At 41.2% G+C, this 21,954-nt stretch overlaps 1 protein-coding gene across 4 annotated transcripts; it reads left to right on the top strand.

Moving 5' to 3' along the window:
* Positions 1 to 12,936: 12,936 nt before the first annotated feature.
* On the top strand, positions 12,937 to 20,773 carry LOC115673227 (aminodeoxychorismate synthase, chloroplastic). Of its 4 annotated transcripts, none has more exons than XM_056306830.1 (14): positions 12,941 to 13,181; positions 13,478 to 13,894; positions 14,832 to 14,963; positions 15,682 to 15,749; positions 16,425 to 16,489; positions 16,693 to 16,759; positions 16,852 to 17,124; positions 17,233 to 17,359; positions 17,590 to 17,918; positions 18,101 to 18,180; positions 18,388 to 18,487; positions 18,824 to 18,906; positions 19,158 to 19,775; positions 20,120 to 20,773. In XM_056306830.1, the coding sequence occupies exons 2-14, from the start codon at positions 13,582 to 13,584 to the stop codon at positions 20,598 to 20,600; spliced, it is 2,736 nt and encodes a 911-aa protein (XP_056162805.1). In that variant the 5' UTR covers positions 12,941 to 13,181; positions 13,478 to 13,581; the 3' UTR covers positions 20,601 to 20,773. The 4 variants fall into 4 exon arrangements, with proteins under 4 accessions (XP_056162812.1, XP_056162805.1, XP_030451191.1 ...); XM_030595331.2 differs by having other exon boundaries at positions 12,941 to 13,263; XM_056306834.1 differs by having other exon boundaries at positions 13,167 to 13,181; positions 13,505 to 13,894.
* The last annotated feature ends 1,181 nt before the right edge of the window (positions 20,774 to 21,954 follow it).

Raw genomic sequence — 21,954 nt, 5'->3', positions numbered from 1 at the left:
CTTTCGGGTAACGGGCCTGGCCCGTTTCTTTCGGGCTTGAGGAGCTTCTCGAAGGTGTAAATGCAGTTCGGATCCAATCAAAGGCCCGATACTGATCCACCTCCACTTTTATTTCATTTCGATTTATTTTTTTTATATTATTCCTGTAAGGTGATTTCATTTGACGAGTGCTGAATATCCGAAGCCTTTCAAAATCCATACATATGGCAACCTAGAATCACTTGGAACTTTTTATAATTTTAGTCTTTAATGCGCTCAAAAGTTTAGAGGAAAAGCAAAAATAAATAAATAAAAAAACACTTCCCTAAGCTAAAAAGACAAATGAAATGGTCAAATATAAGTAAGGCGACAAGGTCATTTCTCAGTTTTTCTATCGTCATTGCATTGATTCAATAGCATATTTTAGTAGTCTAAAATAGCAGTGCGCATCTTGGAGCGACAGATTTAAACTATTATGTCCTGATATGAGTTGGTAGATAGATAGCCAGTGAAGCATAGAGGATATCTAATTCATCATTACGTGTTATACTTTTCTTGATCTATATTGCTACATCGTCTGTGGGTATAATTCATACGTCTAGTGTCAAACAACTCATGCTATTAGCTGTAATGTGAGGCATAGGTTGCCCTATGAAAAAAAATCCGGAGAGATTCAAAAGCTTCCAATAGGTTTCTTTGAGATAATTTGGGCCAATCCATGCATGCCAAAGCTTCAACTAATGTAAGTTGTATTGGTGCCGAGAGGGAAGCTCTTCTGGAGTTCAAGCATGGTCTCACTGATCCTTGGAGATGCTTGTTGTCGTAGACCAGTGAGGAATGTTGCGAGTGGGAATGAGGCGAATGCAACAAGAAATCGATTAGCGAAATTAATCAATGGCATGACGTCCGATTCAATCACTCTATTGAGTAGAAGTCCAGGGATGATTCAATCTTTTCCTTAGACCTTGAAGGACAAAAGCTCAAACTCCCTTACTAATCAGAGATGAGAAGGTGATCACACTCCAATAGGCAAGGGTACTCGATGGCTGGCAAGGGTAGTCGGCCGCAATGAAAAGAAAGAAAGATAAGAAGACTGTCGTGACCTCATTGTGTAAATATGTGGGATTGCTCGCGGGATTACTCCACCCACGAATAGTTTTGATGTGTTATAAAAGTGGTTTTTCCGGAAAAAAAAAAAACCACATTTTTGTGGTTTTGAAAAATATCGAAAGGGACAATTGTAGTAGGAGTCCTAAAACTTATATTGATTCAACGCTTGAGTTGGAAGCCTTCTATTTTATGCATTTAACATTGGCTCAAGTATGGCAACCGAGAGGGGATGAATTGGTTGAAACGTGATCAAGTATGATTTTTCAAACCCTTTGTGTGCAAGTGCATATATTAAAGCATCTTCATATCGTAAACTTTGAAACCTTTGCAATATTGTGCGAGTGCAACGATGAAAGCAATCTTATGCAAGTACATGCAATAATAGGGAGAGTTACGCTAGAGAACATCGAGACGAGATCTACATGCGGTTCAGCTCTTCTTTCATCTATTTCACTTTCCCAACACTAGAAGCCTGATCAAACCATATATGTAATATTTGCCTCTTCTTTTGACCAGGTCAAAAGACTTAGGCTGAAGGAAAAAAAAAAAAAAAAGAAAAGAAAAGAAAAGAAAAGTCAAAAAGTGAAGATAAAAGGAAGAAGCAGCGGCTGGTCGGGAAAACAGAAGAGAAAAACAGAGGAGAAGAAAAGGAAAAAGGAGAGGAGAAAGGGAAGAAGAGAAAGGGAGGGTTTGTGCGCGCGGGTCCTTGCCGAGCCGTTCCGACTAAGTAACGCAACAACTAGTAAGTACTCGCAACCCTCGTTAGTCCTATCGGAATAATTTTTCGATTAGGGCTCGGAAATAAGAGTTATGTGGATTTGAGCTGCGTAGTCCAATTTTTGGGTTGTCAAGTCTTAAATATCCATGAAAATGAAAGATTATGGTGTTGTGGGGCTGTGCGTTTTGACGGATATCGATTCGGAGTTACGGTTTGTCCGGAATCAAATTTTGAAGTTGAGAGCATAATCTGGAATTTCGTGAACAGTACTTTCCAGGGCTTTGATTGTTGTTTTTGGGCTGTTGTTTGGGTTGGCTGTGTTGGGACATCCATAGTATGCTGGATGGGTTTCGTTTTGACTATAAGAGCGCGCAAAACGGAGTCCGGTGGAGGAAGTTATGGCGCGTGGAAATTTGGCGCGCGAGTTGTTCGTTGTGGTTGGCATTAGATTTTTTCCATTGAGCAAGCCGTCGTAGGCTCGTGGGTGTCGGATTATTGGCTAGTTAGCCTTAGCTTATTCGAGTCGCGCGTTAGGGGTAAGTATTACTCGGTTTTGATTCGTTTTTCCGTATGTTTGATAGGATTTTGGAACCGTCGGCTCAAGTATCACATATGGGTTAGTTGTGGATTACCAGGTGAGGGACATTATATCTTCTATGAATTTACAAATTCATATTTTGATAATGAGATATAATTTTTAATACGGTGGAGCATGTTTTCTGCATAAATTGGATCGATCATTTACTACCTTTTGTCGATTGTGAAATGAGTTGAAAAGTCTGATGACGTTATTGAAATGAAGCTTTTGTGAATGCTTATATTAAAGGTTTTGTGAAGAGGATTAGCCGAGGGCTATTCTTGTTGTGAAATGTTTTGTGAAATGGATTTATTGGTGTTGATTATGGATTTCTAGATTGAGTTATAAGTTGCTGCCTTGCTCGTATTACTATGTTGAGAACCCGTTGAGGGGGGAGTATGCATACTGTCAGGATATCCTTCTGGGCCGAACCGCCGGCTTATAATAGGTGGTAGACCTTGCCAAGAGGGTTAAACTTGGTCGCCTTTGTCACGGCGTTAAACTTGACCATAGTTTGATTACGAGCATGAGATTGGTTGATGGATTGACCATCAACGTGTTATGTGATGAGACTAGTCAATGGATAGACCATTGATGATTGGCTATTGTTGTTAAGTGAGTTTTTATTGAGAAATCTGATACGAATGACTTTTATTGAAAAGTTATTATACCTTTGAGATATTTTTGGTTATATTGTACATTGAGTTTGAGTTATGAGCTGTGATATTTTTATGCTATTGCACAATAATTGTTCGACCCACTTAGAAGAAATATGTTACTCATGAGCCGTGGTAGCTCACCCCTTATCTTACATACCTTTCAGGTTCTTCTGCTGGCCGCAAGTAGGGCGTGAGCGGGCGTTAGTCGGAGGATTTCTTTTTGATTGTGGGATTTTGGGTACGTTGTACATATTGTCGTTGAGCTATTGGAATAGTTTTTTTTGTTGGATTTGTATATATCCTTTTGATGGTTTTAGAAAGCTCTGATGTTTTCGAGTCTTGTTTAAGTTTAGGCTGCGTCCTTTGGGTGAAAGGACGGCCGTGTTACGATCCCGTTTTGGTTGTATTCGGGGTGTGACATTTGTTGGTATCAGAGCAATAGGTTATGATTTTTGGGTGGGACGTTGTGAGATTGTGTGATAGACTTTAATGCGTTAGTTTTAGATACTAAGGTGTATTCTTGATTCTGGATTTAGGTAATCATGAGTTCCGACTCGGAGCCGCTCATCTCTTTTCGTAAGAATAAGGGAAAGAGAGCCATCACCTTTGACTCGAGAGATGTGCCTCGAGGTCCGAGAGTAAGGTCTCCGACAAGAAGGCGAGATGACGTAGGAGCAGACTCGCAAGAAATAAGAGGGGAAAGTCAACGCCAAGGGCCCAAGACGTTGTAGTTGAAGCCGGTGAACCTGGGAGTGGCAGAGGCTACACCTTTGCCCGGTTTAGAAAGTCAAAGCCGCCCACTTATGATGGGAAAACCGATCCTCTTGTAGCGAGCGATGGATTAGGAAGATAGAGGGAATATTCGAGTTGAAGAAGTTCCGAATGATAAGAAGGTGGACTTTGCCACCCAATATTTGGAAGGTGAAGGCGAGTATTGGTGGGAAGGAAAGAGGTCCACTCTTGGAGATGAAGATGCTACTATTTCTTGGAAGTACTTCAAGGAAGCGTTCAATGCCCAGTTCTTTCCAAAATCCTTCCAAGCAAAGATGAAGGGCGATTTTCTGCATATATCGCAAGGTGATTCTTCTGTTTTAGACTATGCGGGTCGCTTCAATCAGATGAGCAGGTTTGCGGGGCATTTTATGGCAAATGAGAAGGAGAAAGCTGAACATTTTTTGAGAGGACTTCGACCTGAGATTCGTTTTACACTCGCATCTCTTTTACTCACCACTTATGAGGATGTCCTGGAGCGAGCAATTAAGATTGAACAAGAGATCATGGAGAGTGGCACCCAGGGTATTCCTCAGCCCAAGAGGCCGAAGTTCACTAATTTCCAAGAGATTCGTATTCGTGACAACAACAAGCAAAGAAGCACTAGTAGGTTTGAAAGGGGGAAGAGTCAAACTGTTCAGGGTGCTTGCGTTACTTGTGGGAAATATCATAGTGGCCAATGCTATTGGAAGCGGGGAACTTGTTTTCTATGTGGGAAGATGGGACACATGCGGCAGAATTGTCCAATGCAGAGAGATACTCCAGCAGGTAGTAGATTATGCTTCGTTTGTGGACAGCCTGGTCATATAGCTCGCTTTTGTTCCATGAGGAAGGATGTTCCCTCAGTTGGTAGGCCCCAAGAGAATCAGCCAAGACAGAGGGCGACAGGGAAGGTTTATGCGATGACGGAAGAGGATGCGGTAGCATCTAACACAGTAGTTGCCGGTAATATCTCAATTACCTCACAATATGCTTATGCATTGTTTGACCCTGGCGCTACGCATTCTTTCATTTCAACTGAATTCGCAAAGAAACTTGATATGCTACCTGATCCTCTTGAATATGAATTGCGTATTGAGACTCCTACGGGTGACTTCGTTATGGTGGATCGTGTATTTAAGCAATGTATGCTTTTGGTCGATAATGTTCAAATGCCTGGAGATTTGATGTTGTTGAATATTCGAGATTTTGATGTTATTTTAGGGATGGATTGGCTATCAACATATCATGCTACTGTTGATTGTCATTCAAAGAAAGTTACCTTTCGACTCCCAAATGAGCCCGAATTTTCTTTTTCGGGAAGTTGTAAGGGTACTTTTCCAAGATTAATATCGGCAGTGCAAGCGAGGAAGCTTCTAAGGAAAGGTGGTTATGGATATCTAGCTTGCGTAAAAGACACCAGTAAAGAAGTTGTGAAACTGGAAAATGTTCCAGTTGTTAGAGAATTTCCTGATGTGTTTCCTGAGGATTTGCCCGGCTTGCCACTCGATAGAGAGATTGAGTTCTCTATTGATCTGATGCCTGGTACAGGACCTATCTTGAAGGCACCATATCGGATGGCACCATCTGAATTGAAAGAATTGAAAACACAGCTACAGGAATTATTGGATAAGGGCTTTATTAGGCCCCAGCGTCTCGCCTTGGGGAGCTCCAGTCCTATTTGTGAAAAAGAAGGACGGTAGCATGCGGCTTTGTATAGATTACCGTGAACTCAACAAGGTAACGATCAAGAATAAATATCCTTTGCCACGGATTGATGATTTGTTTGATCAACTTCAGGGAGCTCGGGTATTTTCTAAGATCGACCTTCGGTCTGGATATCATCAATTGAAAATTAAAGCAGATGATGTATCTAAAACTGCTTTCAGAACGAGGTATGGGCATTACGAATTTCTTGTCATGCCTTTTGGATTGACAAATGCGCCTGCTGCTTTTATGGATTTGATGAACAGGATATTCAAACATTACCTCGACCAATTCATTGTGGTGTTCATTGATGATATCCTGGTGTACTCGAGGAGTTTGGAGGAGCACGAACAACACTTGAAGCTTGTCTTGCAGACCTTGCGTGAGCAGAAATTGTTTGCTAAATTCAGTAAGTGCGCTTTCTGGCTTGATCATATTGAGTTCTTGGGTCATGTTATCTCGAAGAATGGCATCGCAGTTGACCCAAAGAAAGTTGAAGCGGTTGTTCAGTGGAATCGCCCTACCAATGTAACAGAAGTGAAAAGTTTTCTTGGACTAGCTGGCTATTACAGGAGATTTGTGGAGGGATTCTCCAAAATAGCTGGTCCACTTACTCGCCTAACTCAAAAGGGAGTTAAGTTTGTATGGTCTGATCAGTGTGAGCGCAGTTTTCAAGAATTGAAAAGGCGGTTAGTGACGGCTCCCATATTAACCTTACCTTCAGGAACCAGTGGCTTCACAATTTATTGTGACGCATCTAAAGAAGGTTTAGGGTGCGTTCTTATGCAGGACGATAAAGTGGTGGCCTATGCTTCTAGACAGTTGAAGACACATGAAAGAAACTACCCCACTCATGATCTTGAATTGGCAGCAGTTGTATTTGCTTTGAAAATATGGCGACACTACTTGTATGGTGAGAAATGTGAGGTCTTTACTGATCACAAGAGTTTGAAGTACATCTTTACTCAAAAAGAATTGAACATGAGGCAGAGGAGATGGTTAGAACTCTTGAAGGATTATGACTTATCCATCAATTATCACCCAGGTAAGGCAAATGTAGTAGCGGATGCCTTAAGTCGTAAATTTTCTGGAAACATGGCAATGTTGCTCACTTCTCAGCAACCTATCCTTGAGGATATGAGGAAGCTAGATTTGGAGGTGTTTGTGCATCAATTAGGTGCTCAGATAGCTAATCTTCGAGTACAACCGACATTGATCGACAAAATTAAGGCTAAACAGAATGATGATTCTCAGTTGGGAAAGATCAAAGAAGGCGTAGAAACTGGGAGACAGTCAGATTTTAGTATTCATGTAGATGGGTCATTGAGGTTTCGTGGTCGGCTATGTATTCCTGATGATCCTGAGTTGAAAAAGGAAATATTGCAGGAAGCTCACAGCACTAAATACTCGATTCATCCAGGAAGTACTAAGATGTATAGAGATTTGAGAGGACATTTCTGGTGGGTCAACATGAAGAAAGACATTGTAAAGTTTGTCGATCAATGCCTGGTTTGTCAGCAAGTAAAGATTGAACATCAGAAACCAGGTGGACAACTACATCCACTTGAGATACCTAAGTGGAAATGGGAGCATATTACCATGGACTTCATCGTCGGTTTACCGAGAACGCCAAGCGGTAAGAATGCTATATGGGTGATTGTCGACCGGTTGACTAAATCGGCACACTTTTTATCGTATCGATTTGGCCTTTCACTTGAAGACATGGCTAAGCGATACGTTAATGAGATAGTGAGACTTCATGGGGTTCCAGTGAGCATAGTTTCTGATCGAGATCCTAGGTTTGTATCCAACTTCTGGAAGAGCTTGCAAGGGGCGTTGGGTACTAAACTCAACTTCAGTACGGCTTTTCATCCACAGACAGACGGGCAATCGGAGAGAACGATTCAGACGTTAGAGGATATGCTACGATCTTGTGCTATTAACTTTGGTGGTTCATGGGATGACCATCCGCACTTGCGAAATTCTCCTATAATAACGCTACCATTCCAAGATTAAGATGGCACCTTTTGAAGCAATGTATGGTCGAAAATGCGTAAGTCCGGTTTGTTGGGACGATGTTGGTGAGAAGAGGTTGACGGCCCCGAGTTTATACAACAATCGAGAAGAAAAGTCGGAGTTGATTCGAGAGCGACCGAAAACAGCTCAAAGCCGTCAGAAAAGCTATGCAGACCTTAAAAGGCGCAAGATAGAATTTGATGTGGGAGATCACGTGTTTCTAAAGGTTTCACCTATGAAGGGTGTTATGAGATTTGGCACTCGCGGGAAACTAAGTCCAAGATATGTGGGACCGTTCTTGATATTGGAGAAGATTGGTGAAGTTGCTTATAAACTGGCCTTGCCACCAGCGTTATCTGGAGTTCATAATGTATTCCATGTATCTTTATTGCGAAAATATGTGCCAAATCCTGAACACGTATTGGATTTCACTCCTTTGAGGTTAAGAGAAAACCTGACATATGAAGAACAGCCTATTCGCATTGTGGATAAAAAAGAGCAAGTGCTGCGGCGACGTATAATCCCTTATGTGAAAATTCAATGGCAAAATCATACTGAGAGAGAGGCCACATGGGAGCTTGAGGAAGAAGCAAGAAACAAATACCCTCATTTGTTTGAAAGTTAAGGTAAGGCTAAATTTCGAGGACGAAATTTTTTTAAGGAGGGTAGAATGTAATATTTGCCTCTTCTTTTGACCAGGTCAAAAGACTTAGGCTGAAGGAAAAAAAAAAAAGAAAAGAAAAGAAAAGAAAAGTCAAAAAGTGAAGATAAAAGGAAGAAGCAGCGGCTGGTCGGGAAAACAGAAGAGAAAAACAGAGGAGAAGAAAAGGAAAAAGGAGAGGAGAAAGGGAAGAAGAGAAAGGGAGGGTTTGTGCGCGCGGGTCCTTGCCGAGCCGTTCCGACTAAGTAACGCAACAACTAGTAAGTACTCGCAACCCTCGTTAGTCCTATCGGAATAATTTTTCGATTAGGGCTCGGAAATAAGAGTTATGTGGATTTGAGCTGCGTAGTCCAATTTTTGGGTTGTCAAGTCTTAAATATCCATGAAAATGAAAGATTATGGTGTTGTGGGGCTGTGCGTTTTGACGGATATCGATTCGGAGTTACGGTTTGTCCGGAATCAAATTTTGAAGTTGAGAGCATAATCTGGAATTTCGTGAACAGTACTTTCCAGGGCTTTGATTGTTGTTTTTGGGCTGTTGTTTGGGTTGGCTGTGTTGGGACATCCATAGTATGCTGGATGGGTTTCGTTTTGACTATAAGAGCGCGCAAAACGGAGTCCGGTGGAGGAAGTTATGGCGCGTGGAAATTTGGCGCGCGAGTTGTTCGTTGTGGTTGGCATTAGATTTTTTCCATTGAGCAAGCCGTCGTAGGCTCGTGGGTGTCGGATTATTGGCTAGTTAGCCTTAGCTTATTCGAGTCGCGCGTTAGGGGTAAGTATTACTCGGTTTTGATTCGTTTTTCCGTATGTTTGATAGGATTTTGGAACCGTCGGCTCAAGTATCACATATGGGTTAGTTGTGGATTACCAGGTGAGGGACATTATATCTTCTATGAATTTACAAATTCATATTTTGATAATGAGATATAATTTTTAATACAGTGGAGCATGTTTTCTGCATAAATTGGATCGATCATTTACTACCTTTTGTCGATTGTGAAATGAGTTGAAAAGTCTGATGACGTTATTGAAATGAAGCTTTTGTGAATGCTTATATTAAAGGTTTTGTGAAGAGGATTAGCCGAGGGCTATTCTTGTTGTGAAATGTTTTGTGAAATGGATTTATTGGTGTTGATTATGGATTTCTAGATTGAGTTATAAGTTGCTGCTGCTCGTATTACTATGTTGAGAACCCGTTGAGGGGGGAGTATGCATACTGTCGGGATATCCTTCCGGCCGAACCGCCGGCTTATAATAGGTGGTAGACCTTGCCAAGAGGGTTAAACTTGGTCGCCTTTGTCACGGCGTTAAACTTGACCATAGTTTGATTACGAGCATGAGATTGGTTGATGGATTGACCATCAACGTGTTATGTGATGAGACTAGTCAATGGATAGACCATTGATGATTGGCTATTGTTGTTAAGTGAGTTTTTATTGAGAAATCTGATACGAATGACTTTTATTGAAAAGTTATTATACCTTTGAGATATTTTTGGTTATATTGTACATTGAGTTTGAGTTATGAGCTGTGATATTTTTATGCTATTGCACAAGAATTGTTCGACCCACTTAGAAGAAATATGTTACTCATCGAGCCGTGGTAGCTCACCCCTTATCTTACATACCTTTCAGGTTCTTCTGCTGGCCGCAAGTAGGGCGTGAGCGGGCGTTAGTCGGAGGATTTCTTTTTGATTGTGGGATTTTGGGTACGTTGTACATATTGTCGTTGAGCTATTGGAATAGTTTTTTTTGTTGGATTTGTATATATCCTTTTGATGGTTTTAGAAAGCTCTGATGTTTTCGAGTCTTGTTTAAGTTTAGGCTGCGTCCTTTGGGTGAAAGGACGGCCGTGTTACGATCCCGTTTTGGTTGTATTCGGGGTGTGACAATATATCCATCGGCATCGATGAGCATTACAAGCTGTTTCCGCGCAAAACTCGTTTCTCCTTTATTTCACTTCCGATAGACTAATTCATCCGTAGATGCCCACGACAAATCCTTTCATCAAGTACCTTAGACAAAATCGCAACACCCGGTGTCTATAGAACAAACACCTTCCGCGAGCATTTACAATGATAACCCGCGTTCTCTCTCATGGTCACTCAAACGTAGATAGAAAAACAAACATGGAGGATGACTATGAGTTTTATGACTTAAATACACGATTTGAAAAGTTGGGGATTCAAGTGTCGGATGAGCATAAGTTTTAACATAACTCGTCGTAATTATCTCGTCACCAAAAGACACGAATGCCAAAAAAGACAGGGCAAATCGAATGTGCATGTAAAGATTTGAACATTTCAACTTCGAATAAATTTTCCAAATTCAAACCGACAGGAAGCGAGATCCTTAGCATCTAGCATGCATTTGGCGTAAGGTATAGTTCGATGGAGTCACCAACGACCCACGAGTGAAAAAAAACAAAACAAAAGAAAGAACGTGGGACCCAAGCAGTTGGTGTTGGTCAAAGTGGAAGATCGGCCCAAAAAGCAAACAGGAAAATTTACATTTTCAAAAAACATAAATTAAAAAAAGAAGAGAGATGAAAAAGTGGTCCAGCCTCACAACCCCCAACATATGCCAGAGAGAATCAATCATCTACCAAAATCTAGTAAAGTAGACGCAAAGCCGAACTTTTTCAAAGATTCAAAGTCGGCAACTACCTACTTCGCTTAAAGAGCACTATGCCAATACTACTTTTGCACGATATTACGTTATTATTTTCATCTAATCTACGGGCTACATTAAATATGTACCAAAAATTCAAAAATCATATTTAATAAAATAAAAATTCAAGAACCACGTTAATATTTAGTTAAGGATTATATTAAATAAATTAAAAATTCAGGGTTCATATTGCATATTAGGCAAAAGTTCAGAAAGTATCTGTATCATTATTTCTTCTCAAAAATACCGTTCTTTTCCACTGTTTGAACCTTTATATCTTCTCCTAGTTGCCTTGCGATCTCTATCTGCAAGATTTTACAGGATATCAATGCGAGATGGAGCGAATCTCTCCAACCATGATCTAAAATTACTTGTGCGTCCAGTTCATGATGAATGTTCTTATGGAAACTTGGCCATCACGATTGATGAAACTCGAAGAGAGTAATGGAAGCTAGACCCGCGAAACCTTTTCCTTTTCTTTGCCTGAAAACTTTCCCACTTGCAGTGGTCAAGGTCAGTGGTCAAGGCTGAGACTTTTTCTTTAAAACTAGCCCGTCGACTGGGTATTAGGTGTTCCGTTCACGAACTGTAGGAAAGATGATGTCTTCTAGATCATACGCTGTTCCATTTGGCGACATCACATCAGGGTTCTGACCATGTCCATAAGGAACAGACGGGGAGATGAGCCGTCGCGTGGCATCGTTCTTGCATGACCACGAGACATGTCAATGGCGGAACATGGAGCATGGCACCTGTGCGGTCGGGGAGATCCTGGCCCGCCGCGGTATGTCGGTGTTCGGACTCGGCCCTGCTTATATATACTGTAGAATAGACTCAAACGGTACACACAAAGTCACACAGAGAGAGAGGGAGAGATTTATGCCGTGATGATTGGGAAGTCTCGCAGGCGATGGTCACTCGTGATCTCATGACACTTTAGATATTTTTTACGTGATTTTGGAGGATCATGCCTGACTCTGATCCCGATTTTGTACTATTTTTCATTCGATTTCGCCACGGAGCCTTTTTCTTCTTTTCCGGGTGCAATCAAAATCCAGTGAATCATCTTTTATTTGCGTGATTTGACCTTTTTTCGATTCTAAAGGTTTTTCCTCTCTCTCCTTGTACATTTTGCTTTCAACTTCTTGTGTATTACATATACGGGAGCGCCAAGTCGGAAGATAATTCATTAACAAAACAAGATACACTTATTTTGCTCAGGTTTATAATGGCACATGGGACCGCTGTTAACGGGTCGAGTCGGGCCGGGTTTTCGATGTGGGCACAGCTTCGCGTTATTCGAAAAAGAATAGGGCGAGAGATGGGATCACGAACTTTAAAAAGCAAGTTAGATGGCTATATATTGACTGAAACAATACCGAACAAAATTGTAGAAGTCAAGTGGGGCTGTTGCCCCGGTGTGCTCGGGGAAAGCGAAAACGGGAAAAGGTCGGCTGGCGACTAGCAGCGGTCCAATACCGTCCCCGTATCAACCGGGCGGGGCCCCCACCCACACCCGAAAGGCCCGAGCCGCGGCCCCACTCCCTCCCTACCTTCCGTGTCCGCCTCTTCGCCACCCCCACCGAATCCTCTTCCGCGCCTCTCATTCCCCTCCCTCCCTCTCTCTCTCTCTCTCTCTCTCTCTCTCTCGCGAGCGCATTGAACCGGGGACGGGGCTCGTGCATCGAGCGCAAAGGTGACCTGACCTCCGCCTTTCTGGGATTATTCCTTTTGTCTTCATGCAAGAGATCCGCCCTCGCTTTCGCTTTCGCTTTCGCTTTCCTGGTAACCATTCTGTGCGGTGCGAGATTTGTCCTCGCGCACGTGCTCGCACGCGCTCGTTGCGGCGCTCGAGCTCGGACGGGCTGTGTTTTTTAGATGTGGGGTTGAGCGGGAACCCTCGATCCGAATTGGTTTTATGTTGGGTCGTGGAACATTTAATGCGTTCCTTGATTCCGCCGTCTGTGTTGGATACAAAACTTTGGCGGGAGTGATGAGGAGGAGGAGGAGGAGGAGGAGGAGGAGGAGAAATTGGGTTGGACCAGTTTCTCTTCCTAGACCTCCTTGTTCATTGCTAGTCTCTACACTTTTAACCCGGTTGGCTGGATACTGTTGCCTGGGGATGTAGTGCTGGAATGCGACTTCCCTTCGTGGACAGGGCTTACTCGTGGCCTTGTCCATCAGGATTATTATTACTCGATTTCTGATTGCCGTTCATTTCCATGATCCTGGATTCTATGTAATGCACGCGACCTTTTGATGCAGAAACGTGGCCGTTGAAGGTTTCCCAGGAGTGCAAGTGTCGTGGTCTTTTGCCCGACACTGAGCTCTCTGGGTAGGCGACATTCTCATGCCCCTCGTTTTTGTGGCAGAGTCATAACTCAAGGCGGGATGGAAGAGGCGGCCCTCTAACACGTGTGTGTTTGTGAATACTAAACGGTTCTTGACATGTCGTGTTTTCATCGTTTGTTGCATTGTCCAACTTCATTGTTCTAATGAGTGTGATTGTACATTTGTGCCTCTCTGATTGAAATTCTTGTCAGTCGTAAAATTTGTAGGAATTGTATCGGTGGGGAAAGAAAGTTATCCTTGGTTCCTAACTTGCAAATTTTCTCTGTGTGGGTAATGCAGATGTGTTCTTCTGTTTTCAATTTCTAGCTGTAAGTCAAGTCTGAGCACTGCCAAGTTAATTAAGGGCAGGTGCTCTTGATTGGCTTCTACACTCTTGGGAGGAAATGAATCTTAGTCAGTGTCCACGGCGCTCAGACATCACACTGCCTTTTGTTGAGGGTCTACATCATGTGAACGTGAACCCTAAACCGGCTTTAACGGTTGGTAGATCCACGAGGAGAACTAGATCTCATCGTGGAAGCAAGAACGTGATAAAATGTAGCCATTTAATGCCTGGGCACTTGGAAGGATCTTTTGTGGTAAAGAAGCAGGTGGAGGAGCATCCGAAGAAGCTGGAATTTGTGAGGACATTGTTAATTGACAACTATGATAGCTACACATACAACATCTACCAGGAGTTATCAGTTATCAATGGGGGTAAGTCATTTCTTTTCATTGTGTGCTTGTTCCAGTTCAATATCACTACCTGTCTGTCATTCTTTCATGATCCCATTCACAGAAGGTGCTACCTTGCTTCATTCATTTGCTATGAAATATACTTCGCCTTCCCTCCCTCGAAACTTTAATAAAAGAGCTAAAAAAAACGATTAGATGCCGATATGAACTGGGGCTAATGGAGAGGGTACTTGGACGGTCACTAGGCATGCTTCAAAGGAATTTAATCGAAACCGTGTCTGTATCTAGACTCAATGAACAGTCTTTGAGCCATTTCACCTGAATTTGAATTTTGTGAAGACATTTGGACCTTTGTTAGGAGAATAATTTTATTGAAACCGTGTCTAAATGCAGCCACTATTTTCACCTGTATTTGACTTTTGTGAAGACATTTGGACCTTTGTTAGGGAAATAATTTTCTTGCGAATGCGGCCACTATTTTCTCATTTTCTCCATCAATTCTACATGGTGAATGTAGTACCTCAATGAGCTTTCAAACCAATAAACTGCTGAAATCATTTCTTTTATGAAAATTCAGGAAACTAGTTTTGTTCTTATTAAACTTCTAAAGCGGTGTTCTTTCTGGGAAAACTCAATAGAATGTCTTATTAGTACCTTAGAAGTAACTGCAAATGTCTCGATTGTATTTTTTTGGTTAGAAATGAGGAGTAGACACATCAAGTTGCATGTCCCTCTAGGAAAGCCCCCAATACAATGACATTCAAGATTGAATGGGCCAATCCGTACTGTTTTGCACAGGTGAAAGATCGTAAAGGCATCGGATACTGTATGAACTTTATGTTCTCAAGGTTTTGTTTTTGGTTTTAGTTGATGTCTGTTGTTCATGCATGAACAAATTAGTCTTTCCAAAATAGGGGCTTGTATTGATTCATTTTCTTTTGGTTGTTTATTGTCGCAGTGCCTCCTGTCGTGATAAGAAATGATAGTTGGACGTGGAAGGACATATATCACCACTTATACGAGGAAAATGCATTTGATAATATAGTTATATCACCCGGACCTGGTTCTCCAACATGCCCTGCAGATGTAGGTATGGTGGATGCAAATTATAATTTTTGTTTTATTTATCTTTTTTCAGCTTCGAAATTCTGAATAACATCATAGTCACTAGCTTTTGTGACATAAAAGGAGGCGTTCATTAAGTATTTGTTGTTAGATATTCCTGTTAGAGTCTGGCAACGAGGTGTTGCACTTCATGTCGATACCAGAAAGGCATTGAACTGATCATGACATGCTAGTTTTATGTAACTGGGAAAGAAGCCTTACTGCCTGACATCAATAGAGAAAATTTTGAAAGAAGAAAACCGTAAGTTTAGAAGGGTAAATGACTTTGATACAGAAAAGGCTTCAGCTAATAAGCAAAGTCAGTGAAAGAATCCATAGTCTATTGATGTTTCGTGAAGTGTTCCTTGCTGGTGCTTGTGATATATTAGAGAACTTAGGAATCTGGTATAATCATGTCTCTATTAGGTGGAGAGAAAGTAATTAAAGGTTAAGTTGCGAAGCACCTTTTTGGGGCCTATTGCGTTTTCTTCAGTGAAGCGCAAGATGGATTGCCTCAGGCTCCTTAGCAACGATAGAACAAATGGTGAACCATATTTGGATAAACTTCTACTATAGTTCAAGCAACATCAAATAGGGATGGGTAATCTTTGCTCTTGTGTTCACACGTCAAGGTACTCTATTCTATTGTCACTAGCAATATTTTGAGCTCGTCACTACTTATGATAAATTTTGGAATCTTACAGGAATATGTCTTCAGCTGTTGCTTGAGTGCACGGACATACCAATTTTGGGTGTTTGCCTTGGACACCAGGTTGTTTCTTGATTATTGTTGCATCTCTGATCTAATTCATCAGTGACGTGCAGATGCCTGTTTGAGTCTAGAGATTGTCATCCAAATCCAACTTTATCCTGGCTAGAGATTAGTTACCATCCCAGTAGTGCCTGTTTCGACGCTTTGAATGTCAGTAGTAGATTATGCGTACAACTTTATTTATTATTGTGAAGCTAAAGTTTTATGGGCTTCGTATGAATTTATTTCACTCTTCTGTTTCATCTTACACTTTGTTTTAGATGACACTGAAGAGCTAAAATCATGTTTCAATACTACCATTAGTTTCCCATGCATGACTTACTGTGTTTCTCACGTCTCTCATTGTGTGCTCGTTGACAAGTGGTTGCTCTTTAATTGGTCTCATTGCATTTGACTCGTAACTCTGTTTGGCATGTCTTAGTGTTGAGATGTTGATATCGTCTATATCTACTTGAACTTCACTATTCTATTGTCTGAGACGATAAATTTAGCTCCAATCCTTATTGGATTTAGGCATTTCTTTATGATGTGGAGAATGGCATTCACTTGTCCGTATGCCAAACCAGGCTTTTGATCTGCTGATGTCTCACATGAGTTTGCATCTTCCAATATGATAATAAGTGAGATTTTTGCAGCAAAGCACATGCTTATGTTTGATGACTTATTGTTCAATAGGCTTTGGGTTATGTACATGGCGCAAAAGTTGTACATGCATCTCAACCAGTCCATGGTCGCTTGAGGTATGTTTTCACAAGGTTGCCAGGTTGTATGATTCTTTTTGGTCTATTGAGGACTTTTTGTTCATCATCTTGGAGGCATACCTTTTGAATTTTCCGGATCATGATCTTAATGTTTGCTCTTGCAATTATTAGTCAATCTTCATTTTTCTTAACAAGAAGATGCAATTTGGTGGCTTTGTCACACTATCTATTGTTTGCTTCAGTGAGATCGAGCATAGTGGTAGCAGGCTGTTTCATGACATTCCTTCTGGTAGAAACTCGGGATTTAAGGTTAGCCTCTCCAGTAAAATGTGAAAAGGCCAAGTGGAGTGGGTTTTTTTCTGCTACAGCTTTTGCTGAATCCTGATGGCACATGCTCACAGGTGGTTCGGTATCATTCCCTTGTTTTAGATGCACAAACGCTTCCTGAAGAACTCGTCCCTATAGCATGGACCACTTCTAGTGATGCGCTTTCCTTTCCTGAGAACAATGTTGTTTCTCCAGATGCCTATGCTAAAACCAGGGAAGGATACTCAACTTTATTTTCAGAAATAAGAAATGAAAACTCTTGGCCTTTTAGCCATTCCGAAGAAATACGAAGCAAAAAAGTCCTTATGGCCATTATGCATTCTACTCGGCCTCATTATGGTTTGCAGGTGCTTTAGGTTCTCTCTTGTACAAGTTACAAATGTACTTTCTAGCAAAAAAAAGTTACAAATGTACTGCGTCTTTTTTATCACACCACTGACCTTTCTGATTTCCAGTTTCACCCAGAGAGTGTTGCAACTTGTCATGGGAGACAGATTTTCGAGAATTTCAGGCGAATAACAGAAGATTATTGGTTGAGATCAGGCTCCTCTTTCTTCAGAAGGAGATATGCTCATTTTACTGGTAAGGGGAACTTATTTCGAGCAACTGTACATATTCTGCTTTTTCCTTGGGTTGTTGGGGGAAGGTTTGTCTGAGACTCCCTTTTTTACCTCCCTTATGTAATATGTTGCCATTGTTCAGAAGAAAGATTCAAGTTTTCTTTGGCCTTTGTTTTTGAGTGTTATTAGTGACAACTTGTTATTATCGTTTTGGTTGACTTTATCTATTTCTGAGCAGTAAAATTTTTTTAGCGCGAATCCAGGTGCCCCACGCTAATCATATATCAGGACAAGTTCGTTTAACAAATGCTCCCTCTGTGGAGATTAATGGCGATCACTTGCTTCAAGAGGTTACTAGAAGCAGAAGACCAGTGTATGATTTGGACGAGAGGAACTGTCTTGGTATGTCAAATCTGGGGACGTCACCTACAACCATTGACATGAAGCTATTTAAGTTGACATGGAGAAGGTTAGAAGGTTTGGCTGCTAGACTTGGTGGAGCCAAGAACATATTCTGTGAACTTTTTTCTGGTGACAAGGCTGAGAACACCTTTTGGTTGGATAGTTCCTCAATTGAGAAGGTCTGTCTGTCTTGAAGAGGAAGAATGCACTTTTCAGTTTGGTTCTTTGATTTTCTCATTTCATCCTTTGTATATGGCCACGCTGCCACTTGGATTTCTAGAAATAGATCATGCATCTTCATTATCAAGATTTTGGTTTATTTTGGTGCTTTTTGTTTGTCTGATGTCATCTTTTTCTATAGGGAAGAGCTAGATTTTCATTTATGGGGGGTAAAGGAGGACCTCTTTGGAAGCAACTGACATTTAGATTGGCTGACAGAAGGTATGGATCAGCGACAATCTCATCCCCTAACATAAAAAAGTAGAGTTGTAATTTGCTTTGACCTTTAGTCTTATGCATGATGATGCTCATGTTAATTTATCTGCCAATTATCTCTTTCGTCTATCGGTCGAGTCATAATCTATTAAATGTGATAATTGAACATCTATGTCCGTGGTGTAGTTTATTCTTTTGACTTTTTTTGGACAGTGATGCAGCTCATTGTGGAGGTTATCTATCAGTTGAAGATGCTCAGGACCATGCTAGTAGTACATACTTGGAAAAAGGTTTCCTTGATTTCTTGAACAAGGTATATCTAATATCTTCTCTGAGATCTGAGTGGGCACAAAGCAAATTTATAAGTTCATTGTTTTAGGAGAATGGAGTCGTAATAGTTTGACACCATCTTCTTTACTTAGATTTGAATGCACATGTTTAAATTCGAATAAGCTTATTTTAATTGATTGACCTTACCTGTTGTTCTCTGTGTCACGCCGAATGACAAGTCTTCTGAAGCTTTGTAGTTTATCGATTTGTCAAGAAGCCCAAACAGTTTTCACTCTTTACTCGTTTTGTGTCTTCACGTGTTCTTGCTAAATCAGTGTATCCAGATTCATGAACTGCTTTCTCTTGTCCTTTCTTGTAGGAACTTCTATCATTTCATTGTGAAGAAAAAGATTTTGAAGGGTTACCATTTGAGTTTTACGGAGGATTTGTCGGGTACCTAGGGTATGATGTCTGTTAAATATTGCCATCAGGCTTTATCTCTGAATCATGATTGAAGTTAAAAAAGTTTCTGGAATGCTTCTTTATTTGTTGCTTTTAGTGCTTTTCCATTAGAAAATGGTTACATTTCTGAATGTGCATGTGACCTGTTTTACGAAGGATATCTGTATCTATGCACATTCGTACTCTTTTATTCCCTTTCATTGCCTCTACTTTGTCTGTGGACTAACCCATTATGTCTTCTCGCATCTCAGGTATAACCTCAAAGTAGAATGTGGTGCAGCAACTAATCGTCACAAGTCAACAGCTCCAGATGCTTGTTTTCTGTTTGCTGATAATCTTGTAGTGGTCGATCATCTGAATGACGATGTTTATTTGATGTCAATACATAACCGCAACACACATGGCACAACATGGCTGGATAATACAGAAGAAAAGCTTCTTACCTTAAGAACAGCTCCTACAGATGAACCAAAGAACAAAAATACAGGGTCCACGATCATTTCCCCCTGTGAAGCAGGCTTTTGTGCCAAGAAATCCAAAGAGCAGTACATGGAAGATGTCAGGAAGTGCTTGAAGTATATAAAAGATGGAGAAAGCTATGAGTTATGTTTCACGACCCAAATAAGGAAAAAAGTTGAGGAGATGGATCCTTTGAAACTGTACCTTCACCTTAGAGAAAGCAATCCAGCACCATATGCTGCTTGGCTTAATTTTTCAAAGGAGAATCTCCACATCTGCTGCTCTTCCCCCGAGAGATTTCTGCGGTTGGATAGAAATGGTATCTTGGAGGCAAAGCCCATAAAGGGTACTGTAGCTCGGGGAGTGACGAAAGAGGAAGATGAACAGCGCAAATTGCAACTGGAGTACAGGTAAAGTTTTTGCTTATAAATACCCAACAGCTTCAATATCTTCACTACTGTTGTCTTTGTAGGTCTGCATAATATGTATATGCTGGTTGGTTGCATGGAGGAAAATGTTGCAGAATAAAATTCTTAATTGTAACTCGACTTTATTTGTCCAAATGATTGGCTTCAGTCACTTTGTGCACAAAGATGTTATATGGCTTGTCGGGTTTCTGCAGGCGACACTACATCTAGGAAGCTAGGAAGGCTAGATTTATACTTCTAAAAATGAACTTGTTCATCTGTTCGCTGGTAGTGCTTGATTCTTTATTAGAAAGCTGATTCTCTCTCTCTTTCCCCCTGCTTGGCAGTGAAAAGGATCAAGCTGAGAATCTGATGATTGTCGATCTTCTCAGAAATGACCTTGGTCGGGTTTGTGAACCCGGTTCTGTTCATGTACCTCATCTGATGGATGTTGAGTCGTATGCCACAGTCCATACCATGGTGAGTACGATACGTGGAAAGAAGCGCAGCGATGTCAGTGCAATTGATTGTGTTAGAGCTGCATTTCCAGGTGGTTCAATGACGGGAGCGCCTAAACTGAGGTCTATGGAACTTCTTGATTCTCTGGAGAGCTGCTCTCGAGGAATCTATTCGGGATCGATCGGTTTTTTCTCTATTAATCAGACGTTTGATCTGAACATCGTCATAAGAACAGTCGTGATACATGAGAATGAAGCTTCGATCGGGGCCGGCGGGGCCATTGTTGCCCTATCGAACCCAGAAGACGAGTACGAGGAAATGAATTTGAAGACCCGTGCACCGGTGAAGGCGGTGGTGGATATTCAGTAATGCTGAGAATTTGGTAATTTATTTCCCCCTCTTTTCTTCCACAGGTGATAGGTAGAAATGTCTGTTAATTGGTCGTGTGCCTTAACCTGTTATTCATTGACAAAACAAGATACATTCATTTTGTGAAACAATAAAGAATGTATTCATTCTAATCAAAAGTTATTTTTGTTGAATGTGTCTATTGGCATGTGTGACTATAGAATGTCATATACTGCCCACTTTCAGAGAGCAATTTACATGGATTTATGTGCTCTAACAAGCCTGATCTTGTATCAGTCCGGTGATTCTAAGAAGATGAAAAATTATCGTTTGTATTCGGCCTACCCAATGATTGAGCCGTTTGACTGTTCACATGCATTGGGCTCACACGAGTTGAGCACATGTAGGTATAGCTCCAGGATTGCACGCCCATGAAATGGTAAGGTATCAATATCCAAAGTGTCTGAAATGCATACAAGTTAAACCAAGGAAACTACAAATCTGTTTATTTTCAAGCGAAGGTTACTTATCATCTGTTCTTGTTTTATCTGCTTGCATTACCGAAACGAAAAGCGGCATGCGATCAGGCAATGGCCCAAGCCAATGCCCCAACATTTCATTCCTCTGTTTTTCTTAAAGAAAGGGGTGGATTGATCAACTCCCAAATCTCTCTTCAAGCTTTTTTAAACAAAAAACGAGCGTGCACACATTCGCTCAGCAGTTCCGTATTGGTTTTTCAGCGCTCTTCGAATTTCAGACATATTTCGGTCTCCTGCCCAACTCCCGATTTTGTTTGGTCCGTGACCGCGCGCCAATGATCAACCGGTCACCGAGAGGCAAGCACAGCACTAGAGTAGATTTTTTTTTTTTTTTGGTTATATTTCTTTTGAGGGAAGGGAAGAGCCCACCTGAAGGATCTAAAGGCCTAGATATTAAGGATGTTGCTCGATCAAGAATTGTCTCGTGACATTATGCGATTTTAACTTTGTGAAGACGGTGTTGTGCTGATGATTTGCAGGACTCTTGCTAGTCTCCCTCGGGCAAGTCGAAGGAAAGCATGTCTAATGGTCTATGATGGAGAGAAGGAAGCGCTTGTGAAGGACGTCGATGAACGGTTTAATTAACCACTAAATGTGTCTAGTTGAAATTTATACTTGAACTCAACTTCCCTAGAGTTTAAGACTCCTAGGCTCGTTCGTTCCTATGTAATGTAATGTCATGTTTTTCCTGGTGAAAAATGCAACCTTGCGTTATGTAATGTAATGATATGCACCCGTTTCTATGCTATCTTAAATTGTTATTAATCATTGTGAGGACATTATGAGATTTTGTAGGACCACTGCAACGGTTCTAAAATGAAGGCATGATTTAATAT

Source organism: Syzygium oleosum, unplaced genomic scaffold, assembly GCF_021117445.2.
Source record: "Syzygium oleosum isolate NSW1041296 unplaced genomic scaffold, Sole_v2.1 Sole_v2.02, whole genome shotgun sequence".
In the NCBI taxonomy this organism is placed as follows: domain Eukaryota; kingdom Viridiplantae; phylum Streptophyta; class Magnoliopsida; order Myrtales; family Myrtaceae; genus Syzygium; species Syzygium oleosum.
Note: the sequence above shows the minus strand (reverse complement) of the source record. Positions and strands in the feature narration are given on the sequence as shown.

Bases quoted from the DNA above. Each gene is read 5' to 3' on its own strand.
- LOC115673227 (XM_056306830.1), top strand. From the start codon at position 13,582: ATGAATCTTAGTCAGTGTCCACGGCGCTCAGACATCACACTGCCTTTT. The intron at 13,895-14,831 runs GTAAGTCATTTC...TTATTGTCGCAG, and splicing joins GTTATCAGTTATCAATGGGG to TGCCTCCTGTCGTGATAAGA. The intron at 17,125-17,232 runs GTGCTTTAGGTT...TCTGATTTCCAG, and splicing joins GGCCTCATTATGGTTTGCAG to TTTCACCCAGAGAGTGTTGC.